We start from the raw sequence: 24469 nt of genomic DNA on the forward strand, positions 1-24469 counted from the left end.
AATACTTTTTGCCGTCTTTTTTTTCTTAATAATGAAGCTTTTTTTACCCCACCGTGATCTGTTTGTTGCGAAAAGAAAATTGCCATCTCGAACAAGCATGCGCTTTTTTTGTCCTATTCTTCATTGTGAGCGAAATTACTCCGATATTTCAGAACTTTGTCCAGACTGCCAGAATCGCAGTGATTTTAACCACATGCTCTGGAGGTGCCCCTCTTTACAAAGAAAAAATGAAGAATTTTCTGAGAACTCCTTTCATTTAATGCTCACGAGTCCGGTTCTCATACAACAACTCAAGGCTGTCCAGAAGGCCCACGATGCGGCGGTGAGGCTGGGCCTCCCCGTCCCAACGTGGGAGCGGCCCGCGATTCTACCCCTATAAAACGGGGGTGGAATCCTTCAGGACCCCAATAAAAGTTTTTCATCCATCCACTTCATTGTCTTCTTCGTGTCCAAAACACGTGCACCGATTGCTTTAGCGCTGTGGTTGCTAAACTCTGAGGTGGAAGACAGTTGCGGAGGGTGACAGAGAAATAAAAAAATAGACAGACAGGAAAACTCTATGGGGAAATTTACTTGTGAAGCGAGATTCGAACACTTGTACCCACGATCAAAAGGGGAGTGTCATAACCTTGGCTATGCAGGTACTATAGCGGATCATAGCATACTCCTTGTGAGGTTAGCATGGTATGGCAAGGTGGTAGTTTATGAAAACGAGGGTCGGGAAGAAGAGAAGGAGGAGGTGGAGATTAAAAAGTAATATAGAAGAAAATGAGAGAACTAGAACGAACTAAAGGCAGAAAGAAAAAAAAGAGAGAATGAGTGAGAATCGAAGAAAACTCACGCTTTTCCACAAAGTGAGTTACGAATCATGACGAGTGAGCAAAGCTCTGGGTATGGATGAGTAACCGTGCGTTATCCGAGCATCGCCGATATAATTATAATAAATTGAGTGACATAAAATCTCATAAGAAGCCGACGGCGAAGCTAGGTCCTAAGGTCTATAATATATACGTTGAAGGCGCTGACCAGTATAAATAGTTTGTGTTCGTAGGTGTTTTATATTGTTCGGTAAATTACGATTCATGTGAGTGCGTTGTTATACTATTTTTAGTCTCGCATCCTCACATATCCCCATGACAACAGACTTTAGGGAAGTGTACAGACAAGCCACAGCCCTAGGCTGCATCACCCTTAAAAGAGAAAAAAAAAGGACAAATATAGGCATTAAAAACATACGCAAAAACAGAGAGAAGAAAGCGTGGGACAAAGAACGAGAAGAAGAAAGAGAATACTAGTAAGCCTTAGCAAAACATAAACAGCTGGGTCTACCTAGGTGCCCAGCAGCTCTGCTGCCACTTCAATATTGCACCTCCAGTGCAATCTACCCCAATTATCCCAATGAATGCCTTGATGAATACGATTCTTGGTCATTTTAGTAATTAAGATAGCCTTAGTGCTCAAAGTCATATACGTTACAGAAACAAGAGGAAAAATGAGCCTCACAACCAGCATAATGACACTTCTAAACACAGTAACACCACAGAGGCAAGTATAGTATGATAGTTCGAAACTTAAAAACTAAATTATGCAAATAAAACTGTCTTGAGGTGGTTGCGCAGTCTGCGTTTATGAGTGGAGGAGAAAAGACTGGAAGCTGGGGGAATAGTTTAGGAGAGATAAGTAGTAAGTGCGCATTGTAATTAGAATGGCCATACAAAATAAATGTCTTTCTCGCGAAGGAAACTTTGAAGTTCGTGGAATGTTTATAATACTAATAAACTGGAAGTTGAGAATAAAATGCAGGTGCTAATTAGGGCTTTTAAGGTATGTGATCTACTGATGAAAGTAGAGTGAGGATGCTTGTTACCTGCCTCAGCCACACAACCTAGCTGACTTTTCATTTTCTAAATAGGGACACATCTTTCTGCACGTAGTAGTTACCCCCGTAGCTGCGTTCGCATTTGTGATGCCGGCCGTGCCTACACCGATTCATCGATTTACGTTCCTACGCTTCAGTTTGAGTTTTTCAGTTTCAGTTTCAGTTTATTGCTTTGAAAACAAGATGTTACAACATGAAAAATATACAGGCAAGGCTCCCAAAGTAAGAAACTGTAGTGGGACCCCTTAGTTAATTATGCATATACAGAGCGTGATGAGTAGTACAGCAAAAGAACGGAATATGGAGCAAAATCAAAACAAGTGAGTTAAAGTGTTTACAATTATATCAGTGGAACATGAATAAGCGCATCAAGAGAAAACAAGAGGTATAGGTAATGAGAAAAAAAAAGTCGATTTAAAATTTTAAAGTACCTTTTAAAATCTTGCTGTTTCATGCACACATTTGGTGTATTCACCTACGCTCTCTGTCTTCAGTGCCGCTGTCTGTCTCCTTCTTTTTTTGTCCCTCGTTATTGACGCTGTTTTTACGCGAACAATGTCGTACCAATTCGCCCAAGCAACCACGTTAGTCACCAACGCTCAACGTACCTCGACTTTTATGTTAGATAGCTCAAGCGTTCGTAGTATGCAGTTAATTTTATGACCATATTCACAAAAAATATCGGGCTTGAATGCTTGTCTTCCAGCTGGTGTCTCAGCGATGTAGTCTTTATGTCGCATCGCAGACTCTCCACTCTCGAGCCGCACTTTCCCGTTGGAAACGTCTGATGGTGGATGATGCGCAATTTACTCGTTTTTTAAAATTTTTGGCCACTGAAGCTTTGAGATCCTATGTAAGGCTGCACTGTATTTAATATTGGCCTTTTATTTTATGCTCAATGAATATCTAGAAATTGGTTGTCGTCAGCCTGTATTGAAATCACATTAAAACTGAATCGATAATCCAACTCGTAGCATTGGAAGTTCATACGTGAATCAAATCGGTTTAAGTATTGATTAGCTCACTCACTGCTTTCCTTTTACTTCTCCAGCTCTACTTGTTATTTTGCGATCAAAAGGGGAGATACGACTCGGTCAATATCGGCAGATTCTATTTCGATGGGTTGTGACGTGACCTCTATAAAATGTTATAACAGTGTCTTATAATTACTATGTTTACGATCGTCGTTGCAGTAGCACATTTTCAACAAAGCAACGTTAAGTGATTGTTTCTGTTGAGTCCGTAAGAAGCAGACCATACGTTAAAGTAATGACAATCGATGAAGTAAACTCGAAAACTGCGTGAACGGCTGAACGATTCTGCCAATTTTGGTTTTTACAGGCCGTTTTTACAGGCCGTACAAACAGCAATCAAATAAACCATTTTGACGAAAGCATTTCCCAAGCTAGCTGCATCTTTTCACAGTAGAGACACTATAACTGGTATTCTAAAAGCATGCTTCATCGTATCAAGCAAAGTGTTTAGACAGCAAGCTCACAACTATCTCATTGAGGGCTTCGGCATAGCTGCTTAAAAGAGTTGTGCTTAGGTACGTTCGTTACGATACTAGCTATGTTATAACGAAATATTGATAACACAATAGTGTATGAACGTGTTCTGACAGATGAGCGCAGCCATGTCATGTGGTGCTTCTAGAATGGCGTTAGTTTGTGTGGAGGACGAGAAACGTCGCCTCATTGTCATTCTTTTTCGTAAGTAGCATCACCGCATAGCATGGTTGCTAGGAGGCAAAGATAAGTGTAACGTTGTAGGTCTCGGTAGATTGATTTAAGGGTGGGCACAGTGAGACATGGAATGTAAACCAACTGATATTGTAGCTATATTTCATATTCTATTCGTTACATATTTTATTCACACTCGCTTTTCTAGCTATACTGCCTAACAGTCACGCGCAGCTGCGTTACATGATACGTACAAGTACATGCGCTCACGCTCCAGTTGTAGTGAGGCAACAGGAGCACGCGCGAAGCTTAATAACCAACCTATCTCTCAACTATGTATGCAAATCGTGTTGTCTTCACTGGTATCATGAATCATCTTGATTATCATGTCATTATTGCGTCGACCTCCATGAGTGTGCATTCGCTTGAAGTGTTGTTCGCGTACAGCGTCGGAAGGGGGTGTTCATGAGCAAAAATATTTTACGAGATTTTGTTGTGACATGTGGGACGAATACGCATAGAGATACGCATAGAGGTCACGCAATGCATAGAATGACACTAAAGAAAAAATTGCTCAGGTTGCAACCTGTTCGTTAAGTAAACGATCTGTATAAATTCAGTTCGAATATGTAATGCGACTTTCACCCACATAGACTGTGACAATGTTCCAAAAGAGTAAAACTAGATATATGTAGAAGTAACCTAATGAGGTAGCGTACAAATACAGGCAAGAATTACTTGCACATTGCAAGCCCTGCACTTTTATTACTTAAAGCAGCGAAGAAAAAACCGTAAACAGGGATCGTTTCCTGAGGACGTGTCGACAAGCGGATTTGCCTTCCTCGAAGATGGAACAGAACTGTGCTGTTCCAGCCTTGAGGAAGACAAGTCTGCTTGTCAACACGTTGGCTCGAAGCGACCTCTGTTTACAAATTGCATCTTCCCCTTCTTACCATTTTTGGAGAAAGCAGATAGTGGCTATTCTGCTTAAGCGTAAGAGAAGAACAGAATTGTTGAGGAAATGTTTTTCTTAGGCCCCCTTTTTCAATATTGTTGTTATGCATTGCGAATATATTATTAGGTACACCCCCCTCCTCTAAAAAAATTGCTTGTCTTCAGGTTAGAGATGTACAACCAAGTGTCAATGTTCGTGCATCCGCGTTAAATAGCTGCCAAACACAAATAATCATTGTGCAAGCTGTGTTGTATAAATTTGCCCCAAACATTCAATTGTTTCTACGAGGGCACGTTTTAGTTTCGCGCTATAACGATTCCTCTGACTGAGGGTTCAGCCAAGTGTTTTCGTTATCAGTGCTATGTATTTCAAATTTTTCGAAAAAGTAATATGTTTTCTCACTTCACAGGGAAAGTAAAGTTGAAAACTTTCGTACATATTTTCGCAAAACAAAGAAGAAACCACTGCATCAAATGCTATGCTGTAGCGCTTCACCTTTTCAGCAATATGGCGCTATTGTAGCAATCTTGCTTTAAACTAGTGGCATTTTTTAATTTATTCGTTCTTCTCAAGGTCAAGAAAAGTCATTGCTTTAGACAAACGAGGTGTAGCAATGATGTTGGTTTATTCTTGCGACTAGCAGAATAGTTTTCTAGTGTTTCATTGATTGATTGTGGCGAGAAACATGTCGCAATCGTGATTGAAAAAAAGCAGCGTTTACCGCGTAAGCTAACTGAAAGCTGTCCAGAAAAAGTTACAGAGGTCATTGTACAGCACAGGTTTCAGCCTGAGGAAGGGGATATTACATACTAGCTATCGTTTAAAGAGTATTACGACGGTAAAATTACTCTGCACACACAGACTGCTTCTCTTTCGCTTGGCTGTCACGGTGTATCGATCGTTAAAACCTCGGTCGAGGCATCAGACCAAATAAGATGAAATGGGAAAGCGCGGTCTGCAAAGATGCCTCGCAGGCATTGTAAAAGGTCAGCGCGAACGACGCCTCGCATATTTGCCTTCATTGTTTGCGAGGCTGGCATTCCCCGGATGACAGCATGTATGGCGTCGAGTAATTCTCCGGGAACCCGGTGCTGGAATGTCCTCCCTTCTACGTCTTCGGCTCGACTTGACCCGCGTCTGCGCTGCCTTTTCACTCGCACTTACCGAGGTGTCTCATATCCTCGCCCAGATCTTGATAGTGGCATCGTACATCTACGTGTCTCCTTCCACAAACGAAACAAAAAGAAAAAGAAAGGTGCATCAAGTGTCACAATAATGAAAAGCAAGGTCTTGCACGACAGGATAAACTGACAATCTTTTTTTTTTGTGTGTGTGTGTTCGAGCTTTCCTTCTTTGGCTCCTTTTCTCGCCATATAATTATTTCTTTCTTTGAAAGGGAATATCTTGCGATATCTTGTTTCCGGGATACCTGATCCGTGTTCTTCTTGCAAAGTCGAGGGAAGCTGTGATTACGACACTCACGGTGAGTGGAGGAGACGTCTCGACTCGCCTTTCAGCGGCCTGCCAAGCACTCCGAGATACCCGGAACATTTAGTGACAGCGACATTTCGGTAGGACCGGATACGTTGTCGGCAGAGTGCAACTGTCATGCCGAAGTGAAAGTGTTGTTGGGAGTCGCGAGAGATGGCGAAGGACTGAGCTAAACGTTAAGATTTTTATTGCGATAGTGATTTCGGTCACTCTTGGGTGGTATCTACTGCCAACGTCTCCGCAGTCGTGGCGTTTCGTATATGTACAGGACTGTAGGTGTCTATATATTTATGTGAATGCCACAAAGAAAAAAATAGTCCGAGGAAAGTTTATCCGAAGCGCGCAACCGAGAATTCGAACTTTCAACACCCCGAGCTGTTCTAATCCACTCGGTAACTATAGGCATACATCCACCAACTTATTAAACGCCACCTATTCATATACTGAATTTCCCTTTCGTAGTACGCTCGTAGTTGAGGTGGCTCAGCATGCCAGAAACGTGTTTCGGTATCACACACGAGATAGAGCGACAATACATAGGGCGAGCTTAGGGCGTCTCCCCGTCCGTCTCTCGCCGACTCTTAGCTGCCTGCATGCCTTCGGCTCTGTACTTTGCCCTACAGGGTGTGCTCGCCTATGCTCGTGCACTTATCGTTTCCATGGCTATGTTTGCCTTCAAGCCACACACCCCAAGAAGTTCTCTTCACTTGCTGAAGCGGTCTTATTTACGAAACAAGTGAGCTGCCAGCCTTTCTTCGTATGACAATACGATTTGTTATCGCATTGATTGCTTTTTATTATTAGGCACGAGCTCCCGCTTTCCCGATAAAATGGTATGATCGGTGAAACTGCGTATGCCGATGTAAGCATCAACTTGCTCATGCCCCGAACAATAGGAATTGGGCAAAAATTAAAACGATACGGAGCTTCATTGCATGTGGCGCAGATGCTAATATGCGACAGTATACCAGATGTCAGTTATGGCGGTAGCATCAAGCGTATGTGCGGTCATATTTTTGGCAGCGCGTTCACGCGCATTATGCAAGACCCAGTTGCTGTACTGCAGTCTTTTATTTTCTCGCATAGTCGTCTTTTGGGATTGGCGTGTGTACCATTGTATATGGAATTCAGGTCTGTGGACTTCCGCGAAGCTGAATGATGAACGAGTTCACCCCGCTCGAATCGAGACAAGTAGATGCGCTTCCCGCTACTTGTGCTACCTGCATGTATAAAAAATGAAGTATTTGGGGAGTATATCTGCCACGCAACAATAATCGTCATCCACTTCGAGTACTTTCCTCGCGTTATCATCAAGGTTCCGGTAGTTCGCACGGCATGCGAGGTATTAGTGTGACATAGCATTGTTGACAGGAAAATGGCCAGCGCCGAGTTTTCGAGAAGAAACGTAATCAAGTCAGATGACGATTACGGCTGTATAGCAGAACTTCTCCTCGAAAACTCTATTTTTATTCTTAAACTGTATGGCGTCAGCCTGTTAGAGGATTTGTTCGGTGTCATGAAATCAAATTTGTTGATTTTTTACCATACGTATAAGAAAACGTATTTGTTTCTATTCTATTCTATTCTATTCTATTCTATTATTTCTATTCTATTCTATTTTATTATAACTTATTATACGTAATGATTTTATATTTTGTTTCTATCGCTTATGAAGCTCCTTCTTTTTGAGCGCAACTCCGGCTTTCAGTCGAATGGCCTTGTAAATTTCAGCATCAGCAAGGGCGCGACCTGTACTCTATGCGTACCATGGTGTTGCCTCACATAGGCGTGCTTTAGACACGGCAACCGTTCTCCAGAACACCATGTCCAAATTCTTCCTTGCTTTATCACTATTGCCTTAAATCAAAAATTATTTATTCGCTTCTTGAGTTATTGAACATCTCACTTTCAAACGCTCCAGTTTGATCAGACTTGGTTCATTTCAAAAAAACGACCGAGAAAGTATACTGCGTGGCTGCCGCTGAGATACCGTAACGAAAAATACGTTGACGGATCACTGGCAGTGAATGCACGCTAGTGGCGAGCGTAGATCTCCGCTTTGTTGGCAGTAAAGCAAGAAACAAAAAAGACAATCGTGTGTGCGTTTGCGCTTCTTTCTGCAGATATGTTGAAGCGAACTTGTACATTCGCTACCACTACTTTTTTGAGCAAGAGACTACTGCACTTTACTGATGAAAAGTTACTGCTGGTGCACGCTGACGTGAACGTTACAGCTCGGATGGTTCCGTTGCTGTTTTATTCTATTTCCACATAATCTACCATAAACTATGATTTATAGAGACGACAGAAAGAGTGCCCGTGACATGGTAATATATATTCAGTAGGAGGATGTCTTGTGCACTCGCAAATGTTGTGAGTGATCTGCCATGTCAAAACTAGTGGTATTCTCAATCACCATATTGCGTTATTGTTTTATTGAATTATATTGATAATCTCGATTTCCATGATCGACTGTAAATGTAAAAACTTAACGGGTACTCTGCCTGGTCATAAAAGACTGCTTTAGATAGATATGCGCATTCTGAATGGTAAATCTTTCTTTGTCACTCACAAACTCGGCTGACGAATAGATATAACGTAAATATAATTTCATGTACCGTGTAATCTAACGCTGCACTTTATCATCGTGACCATTTGGGCTTATTGCTATGCAGTGTCTGATAATAGATTTAGTGGAAGTTCACTTCAGGAGAGCAGGCAATGTATACGAGAGACTGAGTTCTCTTGCTTGCGCATTTTATTTCGCACACGTACAGTGCTTATGTAGTCAAACGTGGCACGAAATTTTTAGTATAACAAATTACATTCGTTATAACTGCGTTATATGGTTAGGAAACTGTACGCTATAAGTAATTTTGGCTCTGATTTAGGTGCTCCAGTCGAAATTATGCTGACACGACACAAACTGAAAATGGTGGAAACGAGATATTACTATGAAGCAAGCTATTGCTGGTGGCTCCGAATTTATTTTGCCACATTTGGTCCTTTTCGACGTGTACATATTAGCAATATAAATACACAGGTGGTTCTTCACTCCACTCGCATAACGAGATTGGCTGATGCGACCGTTGATCGAGCCAATTGTTTTTTGAGATCTCCCTCGATCGATCTCGTGTCCTCATGCTTCGCAGTGTAGCGTCATATAGCCACTGAGTTGTACCACGATGGGACACCACCATAAACGGACCGGGAGCACCTAGGCTCTAATTCGAGCCCCAGAAGGAGAATCGGTTTATTTTCGTTTGTTGTTTTCTTGGTGTACACCAGCTGTGGTTGAGGAGGGAATTTCTAAGTGCCATCTTTTAAGTCAGAAGGTCAATACAAGCTTCGCTTTAAAGCAGAAAAACAAGACAATGAACACACTGTTCATTCAACATTGTGCTACCGTAACGTTGTACTAATAAATAATATTCATTTATGAAGCAGTATAAAAAATGTCTAATGAGAAAAGTTTGCATAGATTGTTTTGTTTACAAAAGATACGTATTCGCGTTATTTTTGTGTATGACATGCGCTTAGTGTCTTGCGATTCACGTGAAACGCATTGAATCTCAATAGGAAGTTTTTTTTTCAAAGACGTGCCCTTATTGGTTCTACGCGCTAAAACATTCAAAGTCCATCTTGCGCATTTTGAGTTTTTTTGGTATGCTTGGTCGACATCATTTCATGAACCTTATTTCCGTATTTGTAAAGTTTGTTCACTTTCATTGTCGCCATTACTGCACTTTTATTGCATTATAATAAAATCAAGACATGCTATCCCGGCTACGCAACTGTTTTAAAATTGTTTTCGGAAAACATTTGTGGCTGCGTGTCCCGCCGTGGTGGTCTAGTGGCTAATGTACTCGGCTGCTGACCCGCAGGTCGCGGGATCGAATCTCGGTTGCGGTGGCTGCATTTTCGATGGAGGCGGAAACGTTGTAGGCCCGTGTGCTCAGATTTGGGTGCACGTTAAAGAACCCCAGTTGGTCGAAATTTCCGGAGCTCTCCACTATGGCGTCTATCATAATCATAATCATATGGTGGTTTTGGGACGTTAAAACCCACATATCAATCAATCAATCAACCAATCAATCAATCAATCAACCAATCAATCAATCAATCAATCAATCAATCAATCAATTAATCAATAAATCATCAATCATGACGGCGTAAAAATTCAATGTTCGGACGGTGAGCCATAAATTTTATAGTATGCGTGGGAATCAGCATGGTTGCAGTTATGACAGGGGGTTAAAAAAACGAAACATAAGTATACAAGAGCAAGAGCGACGTGACGAAGATGCAATCAATATACAGATGGCGAAAATCGTATCGTTTGTGCTACCACTACAAAACGGCCGCTGCCGTTGCTTTTTTGGATTTAATTTCGTACTTCGAGATGCGGCCCTGGCCCTCCGGTGATAGTGCTCGACTTTCGAAGGTGGCTTATTTGGCAGGGCACGCCCAACGAAGCTACTAGAAACGGTAATCTGGTAACGGTGGTATCTGGAGTATTCCAATGAGCTTTCGTCTCTCCCACATTTCATGTCTCGGTGCATGTGGAGTGCGCAAATCGGGTTTGTTGCTGGCGCAAGTTTTTGCCAGCATCGGCCCCTGGCGTAATTGTTGGCGAACTTGTCATTTCGGCTTGCCTCTTGGAAGTGATTTTTGAGTGGCTTTCCTATTTTTTTCCTTTCCGCTCTACAGCCAGCTGCACTTTCTGATTCGCCTGGAGGCATCGAAGGCAGAACAAGCGCATTACGTATCGTTGGGATATCTCAATCTTGACGCCTAGGTAAACCCACCGAAAAAATTTGGAGGATTCAAGTTAGATGAAATCGAGCCTGACGTCAGCGTTCATTGTAGTGTGAACATCATCACATCGAGGAAGAAAGCACCCGATTAGCACAATTTTTAATCTTTCATGTCTTCTCAAGACGCGTTTTCATGTGGATGTCCTCTGTTGTGATATCATCAATTAAAATGTAGCGTTTTCTTCTTTGCGCAGATCTTGCCGCAGGGCGTATGATTTATTCTTACCAATATTTTTGCCAGCATTGCTTGCTGCGTCGCCCTCACGCAAAATCGGCAGTCAGTAACAATGTAAACGATGAAATATTTTAACCAATTCGCGCATGGACCGTTCAAAGCGTCTCATAATAGACACTCTTGAAGAAAACGCAGCAGCATAGTGTAACTAATTATTTACGATAAAAAGCTGTGTATTACACGAATTAATTCCTTATGTTCTGGAAAATGATTCAGTACTCGTAAAGAAAAGTCATAATATTAAGAATAACTCAATACCCCGCAAACAGTTTGAATGTATACCAAGAATTAACGTTGAGAAAGAAAGATGCCCGGAAAAGCTGCTGTGATCTATTTGCTTTTCCTAAAATCACATCAAGTAAAACAACAAAGAAAAGGGCTTATTGATTGAAGGTCTACTCTCTTTCTTTCTTCACTAGTAACAGCCGCGAATGATGGTTCACAGTGAAGTCGAAATTATCACCACTCATTAAAATTGGGCCAGTGGTGTGCGTTTTGGATTTACATGAGTTAATACTTTACACACTTACACATTCACAAAGGGTGCACACGTATTACATTTTCTAGCTAGTTTTCGCCACCTGTTCAATTTTGGCGCTTCCTTCCTAGCCACGTTTGGTGCCTTCTTTGATTTTATTACGTTTCTCCCCTGATGTGATAAGAACTCTCCGACGCATTCGCTCTAATCGAATTTATACCTGCTGTAAAACCCTCACAAACGCGCACGCTTGCAGGGGCACTCAAGTGAACAAAGTGACATATTTGTGTGTCCACGTTTGATACTTCTTTATTCTCTCTTGCTTATTTTCCTTTATAATTTCCATACGCCACATATGGAGTCGCATGTCCAGCCTGTTGCCAAGGTAATCTCTCTAAACTTTCTTTTCTGGGCACATTGTTTCGGCGTCACGTGATTTTTAATTAGCTCTTTCGGCGTTGTATCGTCGACTACGTGACCTGCATTTTATTTTCCCTCTTACGAACTGAGTTACTTATGTAGATGAGTCTGCGAAGCAGAGTTCTTTGCTAATGGCCACGTCACTCCTAGCTTTAGAGCATGATTCCTGTTCCGTTTTTTCTTCGTTTATTACTTTTACAATTCTGCGGGCACCTGAGCAAGTAGGCTGTAAAACGCATGTAGAGTTAGGTAAATTAATGAGTGTATGGATAGAAAACCAAACCAGTGGTTCTCATATACAGGCCCGTGGACCCCAGAGGTTCCTCGGAGTCATTTTTGGGAACGCGGAAAGTTCATTCTAAAAAAAAGATAACATTCTACAGAACGAATGCTTGAAAAAGAAATACGCTTTTTGAGGCACAATAACAATGGCCCCTTCGAAACATTTTGTTACGCTACACCACATATTATTTATGCACTAAAACGAGGCTTACTTATGTTTCACCTTCTACATGAGATGTAAGTGAAGTTTTTCTTGCAGCTTTCCACCACATGAGCAAACGGGCATGGTTTTTCCTCGCTTGCGTACTTGAAGAAAAATCACAGCTACGAAGAGGTTGAACATGGTCGCAGACCGGATCACTTAATGGCTGGTTGTTGAGATAGACTTAGCGCGGCACTTCAGTTTGATAATTCTCTGCCGGGAAGAAATAAAAGCCGCCTATATCACGCGACATGCTGTGTTAATAATGGTGCCCCCTTCTGCCATTTTCTCTCACTGCAACGGGGCTCTCATCACTCCTACCGGTCTATGAAAGGTCCCCGAAACATCCACTGCTGACGAACACTGCACTAAATTATCAGGGCTCACATTGAGAACCCGTCTGTTAGCTCAGAATGTTTCGTGCGATCGATCACGTTTGTTGGATCGGCTGCCTACGTTTACTCTAAGCGCGGACACGGTTTTTGCTCTTATATCGTAGTCATGGACCCACAATCGAGATGCAGCCTAATAGACTACGTTGCTGGGTGAGTTAGGACTTTTTTTAGATTTGAAGCTAACAATGTCTCCATGTTTTTTTTATCACTATCAATGTTTTTATCGCTAACAATGTTTTTATCAGCAAGTGAAACGGTTGTGGTTGTCAGTGTATTCTGACAATGTATACTGGTGCACATGGCTGCAGCCGAGTCGTTGCTACAGAAGGTAAAGTGCCAGGGCCGGAAGAAAACAGACACACACACGAAAACAGCACAAGGCCTGAGGCGATCCCCGAAATCCACAAAGTAGCGCATAACCTTTAAGAATGTTGTGACTAAGCACAATGTGCCGATCGTCTTTTCAGCGCCGCCCAAGCTGCCCGAGCTATGTAAGAATCATATTCCCGATAAGGTTATCCACAAGACAAATTGTGGAACAAAGGCCACTAGGCGTTACGTGGACCTTGTGGGGTTGGGGGGTATATGAATTGCCGTTGGATTCGATTGGATAAACTTTTATTTGGTCCTCCAAAACACAGATCACTGTGCTGCGGGCAGCTCTCACGTGGGGACTGAGATGCCTAGCTCCTCAGCCGCCTCGCGGGCTTGGTGGACAGCCCAGAGCTGATCTGCCAAGGATGAGCTGCGGATTGCCGCCTCCCATCTGGCAGAGGTGATGTTCGATGTATGAGCGAATTTGGTGCACTGCCAGAACATGTGTTCTAATGAAGCTATTTCCCCACAATGTGGACAAAGATTACTTGGGTATAGGTCAGGGTACATGATGTGTAACATTTTCAAAGTAGGGTACACCCGCGTTTGCAAAAGCCTTAATGTAAGTGCTTGGGGCCGGGTTAGATTTTTGTGAGGTGGAGAGAAAATCCTTCTAGACAGGTAGAAATGTTTAGTGAGCTCGTTATATGTTGTAAGAATTTCCCGGTTATCCCCTTCACCGGTAGAACGCATCCCCGGGGAGGCGCGGTTGGAGAGTTCTCGCGCCGCCTTGTGTGCTGCTTTGTTGAGATTGGGAGGGGAATCGTTGATTTGTCCAAGGTGAGCTGGGAACCAACTCAGAAGATGATGTGATATGTTCTTGCCTTGCAGTACATTCAGCGTTTGTTCAAAGACCGTCCCCTTGGCGAACGCCCGTAGTGCTGCCATGGAATCACTGTAGACGACTTCAATGTTATCCATCTTGAGTGCTAAGGCGATGGCCACTTGTTCCGCAATGATTGGGTCTTTCGTCCTGACCGTCGCTGAGTTGACGACATGGCCAGCCCCATCGACTACCACTGCCACAAACGCTTTCCCATTGGTGTAGGAAGCCGCGTCAACAAATACGACCCCTCGTTTCTCGTTTGAGACTTGACGAAGTATAGTCCTGGCCCTCGCTACTCTTCTTCCGACGTTGTGTTCTGGATGCATGTTTCTCGGTATAGGAGATACCGTGATAGTCTCCCTGATGTTGTCAGGGATATCATTGTAATTGCGTCTGATTGCTATCGGGTGTTGGCCCAGCTCCTGCAGGATCATTCTCCCCGACCTTGTAGTAGACAACCTTGCAAACTGTGCTCTCTCTTAGGCTTCTGCTATTTCTTCGAGCGTGTTGTGTATGCCAAGCTCAAGCAGACGCTCGGTGCTGGTATGTATGGGTAGGCCCAGGACCTTCTTGATAACTTTCCTGAGGAGCACATTCAGTGTCTCGGACTCTGTTCTTGACCAGTTGTGCATTGCTGCCTCGTATGTGAAGTGACTTAGAACAAATGCATGCATCAACCTGATGAGGTAGTCTTCCTTGATCCCATTTCTTTTGTTGGCCCCTCTGCGTATGAGGTGCACCGCACTGTCTGTTTTCCGAGTTAACTTGGCTATAGATTTGCTGTTGGCGCCGGTAGACTCTATCAGCATTCCCAGGACTTTGATGGAGTCGACCCTCTGGATGGCATCCCCTTGATTTGTACGGAGGTGGATGTCTATCTGGTTTAACGGCTTCCATCCCCTGGGCTTCGGTCCCCGGCGTGCAGTCCGATAAAGCAAAAGTTCTGACTTACTCGAGGAGCACTTAAGCCCGGAAGGGCGAAGGTAGTCTTCTACGGTGTCAATCGCCTCTTGCAGAGCGCTCTATTTCTGCCCCTCGCTTCCACCTGTGCACCAGATGGTAATGTCATCTGCGTAGATGCTGTGCTTCAATCCTTCAATGCTCGATAATTTCTTTGACAGTCCAATCATGGCAATGTTGAACAGCATTGGTGAAATCACTTCCCCTTGTGGCCTGCCCCTAGCTTCTAGTTCGATTGCTGTGGTCTCGATATCTGCAATCTTCATCACGGCTTTCCGATCTGTAAGAAAGGACCATACGTAGTCATAGAAGGCTTTCCCTAGACCAAGCTTGGAAATTGCTTCGAGTATGAATGAGTGGTGGATGTTGTCAAACGCTTTTTCTAGATCTAGGCACAGAATGGCTCTCACGTCTCTGGTTTCATTGTCAATGACCTGGTTTTTGATAAGCTTCAATGCATCTTGTGTGGATATCCCTGCCCTGAATCCAACCATATTGTGTGTATATATGTCGTTATCTTCCAAGTACTTGTTTATCCTGTGCAGTGTGGCATGTTCTGCGACCTTGCCGATACATGATGTCAAGGATATTGGCCTCATGTTGTCCAAGTTAGGGGGCTTTCCTGGCTTAGGAATAAGGATCGTGCTGGCCAGCTTCCACTGCTCTGGCACCCTGCCGTCTTTCCATGCTGAATTGATCATATCCCTCAGGGTTTCAATTGAATCGTCATCGAGGTTACGCAGGGCCTTGTTTGATATACCGTCCGGGCCAGGGGCTGACCTGCCGTTGAGATCATGCAAGGCTCTTCTGATCTCCTCGATGTTAAAGTCGCCCTCAAGACCTGGATTTGGCGCGCCCTGGTACTGTCTACTTGGTGGTGCCAATCCTCTTTTGATTGGGAGGTACTTATGCACTAGCTGCTGGACAACTTGCTGTTCTGTAGTGCGCCCTATCTCTTTATGCAAAATTCGAGCGATAACATACTTTTGATTTGTTTTGGTGGTGTTTTCGTTGAGGAGATGCTTTAACATATTCTATGTCTTGCCATTGCGCATCTGACCATCGACGGAGTTGCAGATTTCGTCCCATTGCTGCCTCGATAGTGCGCGACAATGTTCCTCGACTGATCTGTTTACCTCAGCTATCTTCTTCCTCAGTCTTCGGTTCAGGCGCTGACCCTTCCAACGGTTCAGTAGTGCTTGCTTTGCCTCAAGAAGATGAGCGAGCCGGCTATCCATTCTTTCAACCGGAAAATCTGTGGTAATGGTGGAGGAGACGGATATGATGTCATCTTTAATCTGTTTGACCCACTGCTCCAAGCCTTGTTTGTGGCCATCTTGTTCTCTTTCCATCCTTATCTTCCTGAACTTATCCCAGTCTGTGAAGTGAAATTCTCTCTGCTTTTTACGCTCCACGGAGAAGGTAGTGGCAAGAATGCAGTGGTCACTCCCTAGATCTACAGCAAGGTTCATCCACTGGGCCTTCTTGATGTTCCTTACAAATGTAAGGTCCGGGGTGGAATCCCTGCAGCAAGATGTACCAAGCCTTGTTGGTAGGCTGGGGTCTGTAATTAGGGTGAGATCAAGTTCACTGGCACTTTGCCAAAGTCGATTTCCTTTCCCAGTGTTGTACTTGTAACCCCATGTATGATGAGGGGCGTTGAAATCACCTGCTATGACGAGTGGACATTCCCCGGCGATATTAACAGCCTTTTTTAGAACCGTCTTGAACCCTTTCTTTTGTTCCTTTGGACTGCTGTATATATTGAGAATGAAAATGCTCTGACGGTTGCTGGTACCCGGCACGATCTCTACCAAGACGTATTCCAACCGGCCTGCGTCTATCTTGAGGTCGTGGGTTACGTGCGTTAGTTTGTTGCATGCGAAGGGGCAGACTCCCCTCCCTTCAGTATCCCCTATTACAGGCCGGAATCTAGGCAACGTTGCTTGCGGTGAAAGGGTCTCTTGTAATGATATAATATGAGGCTTTTCTTGGCTGCTCCTGATATACTGCTGCAGGGTTGCCTTCTTTTTAAGGTAACCTCTACAGTTCCATTGCCAGATACGAAATGCTTCACGTAGCGCTGCCATCATGGTTACTACATGGGCGGCCAGAGCCTGATGCTGCACCTGTCGACAGGTTTGGTACCACTAGTATTGGTGGCCGAAGTGGTGAGCTTGGTGCATGAGGAGGCCTTGCTGTGTTGTGCAGATATGCTTCCACCTTTGTAATGCGCAAAGTCATATGCTCTTCCAGTGCCGCCACGCTTGATTGTAGCCTACCCATCTGCTCGCTAAGATTGGCTACTACTTTGCTGAGCGTGTCAAACACCTCTTTCATATCTGACATGGTCGTTTGGTTGGCTTCCACGTGTTCTGCCATGACTGCCCTCTTTTTCGTGGTTCTCGAGTCCCCCACGTTTTCAGCCACAGGGACATCAACTGGTTGAGGCATTGGCTGTGAAGATTGCGCGCTGGTTAGCTTAGTGAGAAGAATTTTTATTTCCTTTAACTCAGCTGATAGCCTCTCATTTGATTTTGTAAGTCTCGCGTTTTCGTGCTCTAGCTGTGCAATTCTATCATGCTCTGGCAGCTTACCTGTCATTACCTCTGCCCCGCCGTTGCGCACTCGCTCAGCCCAGCTGCCTTTTGAAGTAACTGCAGGCGTCCTCCCCGGGTGGGGAGCCGTAATCTCGAACTGAACGCCAGGCAGCTGGCCATTCGGATGCCGCCCAGGCTGATCCCGACCCTGATGGTGACCGTGAGAACTCGAGCGCCCCCGTGATTGGGAGCGGGCCTTGGGTCTAGAACCTCTTCGGGAACGCGACCTCCCCCTGGAGTGGGGCCGTCTTTCCTGTTCTTGTGTAGTCTGGATGCTCTGGGTCCCGTAGGCTGGAATAAGCTTCTTGTCGTTGATGTCTGGACTCGATGTGATTGATGCGTCCCGGGCTTTTGCGGCTGCTCGCGATCTATCCCAACGTCTGCGTCTGACGACGTATGGCACTAAGAACCTGTTCTTGCACTCCTTGTCTGCCGTGGGATGGTGACCGTCGCACAGCCTGCATCTTGGATTGCACTGGTGCAGGCTATCTGGGTTCTTGATCTCGCAGCCTTTGCAGATTGTTTCAGCTGGGTTCGGACAGACGTCAGTCCGATGTCCCAGCTTTCCACAGACGTAACAAATATCGATGTTCTTGCGGTAGAGGGAGCACTGCAAAAGTGAAGGTCCATATCTCACGAATCTAGGCACCTTGTGTCCTTCGAACGCTATGATGATTGTCCCGGTGTCCTTGATTCTCTTGGCCTGCAGCGCGAGCGGGTTGTTCGCGTTCACAATCTTTCGGGTCAAAATGTCCTGAGTATCGCTTACGGGGATCCCGCGAATCACTCCTTTACAAGTATCGTGGGGTGCCTCGGCGTACGCGCTAACCTCGAAAACTTTGCCTCCAATGTCAATTTGCTTGACCTTGAGGTATCTTGAAGCTCTGTCTTGGTCCGGAGTGCTTGCCACCATAATGTTCTGCTGGAAGTTGGAACAGATGATGTCCTGCATGGCCTCTTCCTCTTTGACGCCGGCCGCCAGTACTATCGCGTCTGCCACGGCTCCAGTGCCAATTCTCGAGATATTTAATCCTCCACGTGGTCGTAGCACAATTTTGCTGAAGTCCTTAGGTAGTGGCGGCATGCGTCCAGCTCGCACGATTGTATGCTTGGTGTCATATCTACTACGACTGGCTCGAGCGTCTCCCGCAACGCCAGCCTTGGTCGAACCCTTGGCAGGAGGAACGCTAACCGCGGCTTGCTTATTCCTTGAGCGTCTTGTTTCGGCTTCCTTCCAACCCATGTCTTCCGTGCAATCCTCTGGAGAGATGTCCTCTCCATCTACTTGGTATTCCATTCTCAGTTGCAGATCCTGGAACGCGCAGAGCGTTGAGTCGCGTTGGCGCCGGGCCGGCGCATCGGCGACAATCGCCTCCTTGGTTAGGCTTAAATCCCCCGGTGGCGTTGCCGTGTAAAAATGTCCCTAAAACGGTTTAAAAGTCCACTCACCAGCACAAAGGTGGTATCTGCTGATTTCTTGAGAACTTAGGTACACGATGGGACTAAAAACTCGGCGACGAATTCGTGAATACCACAGGAAAGCATGCTTGAAAGCAGGAGCCGATCTTCGCGCGTTCGCACTGTGGTCGGCTGGAGAATGAAACCATGAATTGCCGTTGAGCTGTGGCAAATCATACATTGGCCAAGCGGCCACGTGTGTAAACCAGCGGGTCCGGAAGCATGAGTTGACCCTCTCAAAGGACAAGCGCGCGCCTATTTCTACGCACTATGCAGTGTGTGGCTGTGTGCCTTTGTTTGCTAGACTGAAGGTGTTGGGATTGATTGATATGTGGGGTTTAACGTCCCAAAACCACTATATGATTATGAGAGACGCCGTAGTGGAGGGCTCCGGAAATTTCGACCACCTGGGGTTCTTTAACGTGCACCCAAATCTGAGCACACGGGCCTACAACACTTCCGCCTCCATCGGAAATGCAGCCGCCGCAGCCGGGATTCGAACCCGCGCCCTGCGGGTCAGCAGCCGAGTACCTTAGCCACTAGACCATCGCGGCGGGGGGGAAGGTGTTGGGAAGCAGCAGGAAAACGGTTTTTTGTGAACTGTTGGAGGTATTCCTAATGAAATTGAAGGGTGAAGATTGCGTCAGCCAGACGTCAGTGTGCTTGGGGAAGTGCGAACTTCAATAGCTATGCCGTAATACGCCTTAGCTTTTGATGCGAGCCCCGCTGCGGTGGTCTAGTGGCTAAGGTACTCGGCTGCTGACCCGCAGGTCGCGGGTTTGAATCCCGGCTGCGGCGGCTGCATTTCCGATGGAGGCGGTAATGTTGTAGGCCCGTGTGCTCAGATTTGGGTGCACGTTAAAGAACCCCAGGTGGTCGAAATTTGCGCAGCCCTCCACTACGGCGTCTCCCATAATCAAATGGTGGTTTTGGGGCGTTAAACGCCACATATCAATCAATAGCTTTTGATGCGAACAGCCCTAATATGTGCGCAGCCGCGTTTGTGACGTACCATCTGCATTTTAAAGACGATAATCTTTCTTGGGGTGTCTCGACGCAAAAGTTTTGGTCTGTCTGTCTGTACATTTGTCTGTTTGTCCGTCGTAATTATGACCTAAACGGCACCAGGCGATACCCAAAACTGCGGGCCTCAACCACAGCGCCCACCAATATTGCTCAAGTTTCAGCGTTCATACTTGTGCGATTGTCTATGAAAAAAAAAGCAAGTATTTTTTTCTCACAGTTGTTTTCGTAATTAACTCAGTTAGCAGTGAATGCCTATTCCTGTATATATACTTGTTTCCTGTCTCTTGTGTTATCTTCGCTCTACTTTTATTTTTATTTTTAGACATCCAGCCGATGTGGCGGGACACGAACATGTGTCCTCGAACAAATCGACGCGATTTCTTACTATCGAAGCTATCACGGCAAGTGAGCGTTAATTGTGGAGACATTTTCCGTCAAGACGGAAGGTACGCTCATGTTTTCCAACTTGCCGATAAGCAGTTGAGCATCACAGAGATGTGCGATAAGTGCCCGCCGTGTTGGTCGAGAGGTTATGGGGCAGGACTGCGGACCCGAAAGTCGTGGTAGTGAATCCCGGCCTCTGCGGCCGCAATCCTCCTTTCTCATTTTTCTGTCGTTGTGGTAGCGATTTGGGGGCGGCTGGCTCGACCGTTATGACCGAAAGCAAAGCCTCAGAGATAGAGAGACGTTTCGCGAGATTACCGCTTGGGGAAAGGTGCCGGCCCCGTGGCATCATGATAAAAGGCGGATTCAACTGAGTCGAAATGCGAGAAGCTCGTGTACTTGGATTTAGGGGGATGGCAGATCTCGTAGTCCTCCACTACGATGTCCCTTATAACCATATCATGATTTTTTTAGCTTCAAATGACAAAAAATATATATATAAGTCCCAGAAAACTTCAAAAAAAAAACTAACATTTAAAGGAATGGCTTGCTCTGGCCGCTTGTAAGAAGCTTGAAGCTTTTCGCCGCTTCGCCAAGGTATTGATAATGCACGATCCCTCGAGAAACAACAGCGTGCACCCTTCTCCGTCACCGTCGTGTTATGACAGGCGCTCTTCTCAAGCGTGTGAGAGTGCCACGCCGTCTGGCGACGAGAGAGCTCGTCGTGTGCCATGGGAGGCCCCCGCGAGGCCGGTTTTTGTTCGCGCCTCGCAAATAACAAAACATGCTTTTTTTTTTCATTTGACTACCACGGGAGGTTGAGCTGAAGAAAGGCCTGCCGCCAAGACGACCATTTGTCAAGCACCGCAGGCGTCTCTGAGCTGCTCGTCTGTAGGACGCCCTTCTTTTCCACCCTGTTTCTCTCATACAGCCCAACGCTTACGTGGTTAGAGCATTCATCTTTTCCTTCGCATCATTCGTGCTTCAGCCTATTTTTTTGTTTCTTAGTCTTTCTAACACTGTAGTGCTCAATTGTCTAGATATGTTGTGCCACAAGCCAGGCGTCAATGGTGGTCATCTAGAAGCCGCAAGTTATTTGTTTTCTCGCCTCTAGGAAAGCACGAGACGCCGTAGGCTTGTCTTCCGAACATCATTATTGTTTTTTTTTTCGCCCGAAGAGATTCTTTTACGTGTAGCCTCCGAGCATCGTTGACACCCATTGCACTTTCGTCTTCCAGTTTGCCTCATCTGGCGTTTGCTGCAGACGTTCAAGGTGATGGGTCTTCCGCCCATTCTTCGACCCTTTAAGATATAACGCCGTCGGGAAGAAATCTATAAATTTTTGTTACGTTGTTTTTTAACCCTATCTTGGTGTTTCTGATGACCAGCGCAGACAGCTTTTCTGAACCTTATTTTTTTGGAACTCCGTGAGCCATTGTTATCTATTACGGTGCACCGACGCGTATGATGCTCTACCGCATCGAACGTTTCCTAGAGTGGCCATCGATAATTTTTCTTCCGGCGTCTATTGGCTTTTGGGCTGTAGCTGTGTACGTTTCTTACATTTCATCGATTCGACCAATGTTCGCTTCAACTTTTCTGCGGTGGCTTTTATAAACTTACTTCGCGTCGCGGAAACCCCCTCCCTGGTCTCTACCGGCTCCAGTGCATCTGCGCCGTTTCCAATACGGTCGCTTTTTTTTTGGGGGGGGGGGGCGCTTGGCGAACGTCAATTTGAACTACCTTGTCCTTTATCAGGGCTGCTAAGGTGTTCTGCTCAGCCTGATAGTACAGCCTGTTTACATTTTGTCATCTTTCAGGTAGACATGTTTTTCTCTTCTTTTTTTTATATCGCTCAAAATATCTGAAGTGGCCCGGTCGCGGGAGACGGCCTTTGTAGCCTAGAATATTCTTGTTTTTAATCCATGTAGTTCGAAGCATACACACGGCTAAGAAGCTAAAGGTACGCTTCTGGGCGCGCTTGCGGAATTTTATGTATATGCGTTGTATAGACCATTTGCAGGCGGAAAAATTCACGCCACATATTGCTTGTGGGTTGTCTCTCAATGTAAACGACGACGACGACGACGATGACGATGACGACGAATACATGTAGGCGGAAAAAACCACGCTCGTACACCTGAAGTGTTCAATAAAGAAACGTGGATGGCCACAATGATTGCATATCTCTACGACATAACGTCTCTAACAACAGTGTTGCTTTAAACGTTAAATCCACAATCATCGACAGATTTACGTGCAGGTCGAGAAACGCCAGATGGCTGAAATTATGGTAGAGTTTCCCATCGTGACTTGCCTCATAATTATATCATTTTTTTTGCACGCGAAGCCCCAGCAAATATTATTATTATAAAAACTATGCGTCAATTGTCCTTGCACTTATAAAAAATACAGTCCCGTAGCCATAAAGACTGCTCTTAAAATCCGCTCCCCCCCCCCCTGTGAATTGGATGGAGGGGGGGGGGGGTGTTACCGAGAATAATTAATCAAAATAGGCGCTTTTCAAGGCCTTTCTACAAGTGCTCCCAATTCTCCCTAGAAAGACATTCCTGGCTACGAGCCTGACTGAGTGATTTCAGTACAACAAGCATAACAGAAATATGTATGAAATTAACTACAAGCTTAGAAGCCCGCCACCAGATTTTACAGGCTGTAGTGTTCAAAACAGCGCCTTTACTAGCACATTCCCTTTGTTCTTTAACCTGCACTCCTTCACATTTGCTAATCCTGTTCAAACTAGGTTCTTTCTATTCCAGCAAAGAAACAGGGGTAGACTTTCTGTCATGAAATAGGACGCCAGTGTGCTCCGAATAGACTACGCGGGAAGCCAATGACATTCGCTGAAAGACGTCACATTTCAATTTTCCGCTCCTGTTCGGATCGCGTTTTTTTCTTCTCGAACGCTTGATACACGAGAGGCAATGGGCAAACGAAAACACGTAACGGCAGTAGTAGAGTTTTTCGTCGCGTGGCTTTTTGAAAGAAATAAAAGTGGTCTGCGGTGACTTTAGGGCATTTCCTTTTCACACTGCAGACCCTTAAGGCGAGCTCCGTTTCGCTTCATATAGCACGCTATACACGAAACGCGCGCATGCTTTATACGCGAAGCTTTTATTTCGCTATAGCTTCGTGTTTTCTCCGTGGATCTTCCTTCGCTGCTGAACGTCGCTGCCAGTGCTTCGGTGTAGTAATGCACGGCCGTTGCGGCCAATGGGTTGTGGCGTTTTGCGGCTCGTGAAGAATGGGAATGCTGCGCTCTACAGGCGTCTTGCCCGCCCCGCGTATAATAGTCTGCGTGCGAGCTGGTCCGGTGAAATATTGAGCTTTCGAGACGGCGGCCTCGTCCCCTTCCCGTTTTCATACGTGCATGACCCCTCTCTCTCTCTCTCTCTCTCTCTCTCTCTCTCTCTCTCTCTCTCTCTCTCTCTCGGTGCGTGCACTTCGCGAACTGACGACACGTGATGGGATCGGAATGATCTGAAGCGAGACGCGTGGCCTTCCTCTCTTTCAGCATTGGCGATTCTGACATAGCTTAAGGGATTTCGTGGAGCGCTTCTCTGCTTGTCTTCGTAGTCGTTGTTGTTGTTGTTGTTGACATCATCATAGTTCTCTGTACTAGCTTCAATTGCGCACTATAGGCTGCAAAGCCGCCTTTCATCTCTTCTTTCTTCCCTGCTCGTCCTAATGCCGCATCTGATTTAATGTCCTATATTTCTTCTATCACGGATTTCGTTCGGAGAAGCCGATAATAGCAGTAGTATGGAAAGCCAAACGGGTTAGTAAAATCCACAGCAGAATTCCGCGCAAACCACAAAATACGAAGACATCTGTCTGGCTCGTATTCCTGTTTTTACGCGCTGCCCCGCCACGGTAGTCTAGTGGCTATGGTACTCAGCTGCTGACCTGCAGGTCGCGGGATCGAATCCCGGCTGCGGCGGCTGCATTCCCGACGGAGGCGGAAATGTTGTATGCCCGTGTGCTCA

At 45.4% G+C, this 24469-nt stretch overlaps 1 protein-coding gene across 1 annotated transcript in view; it reads left to right on the forward strand.

Annotated features, from left to right (window-relative positions):
• Positions 1 to 24469, forward strand: part of LOC142814067 (kin of IRRE-like protein 2) — a 176908-nt gene that overhangs the window by 18710 nt on the left and 133729 nt on the right. The window contains exon 2 of the mRNA XM_075892005.1: positions 6631 to 6743. Within this exon, the coding sequence (XP_075748120.1) occupies positions 6631 to 6743 (113 nt within the window). The remainder of the gene's footprint in view (positions 1 to 6630; positions 6744 to 24469) is intronic.

This window comes from Rhipicephalus microplus, chromosome 4 (genome assembly GCF_043290135.1).
Source record: "Rhipicephalus microplus isolate Deutch F79 chromosome 4, USDA_Rmic, whole genome shotgun sequence".
Lineage (NCBI taxonomy): Eukaryota > Metazoa > Arthropoda > Arachnida > Ixodida > Ixodidae > Rhipicephalus > Rhipicephalus microplus.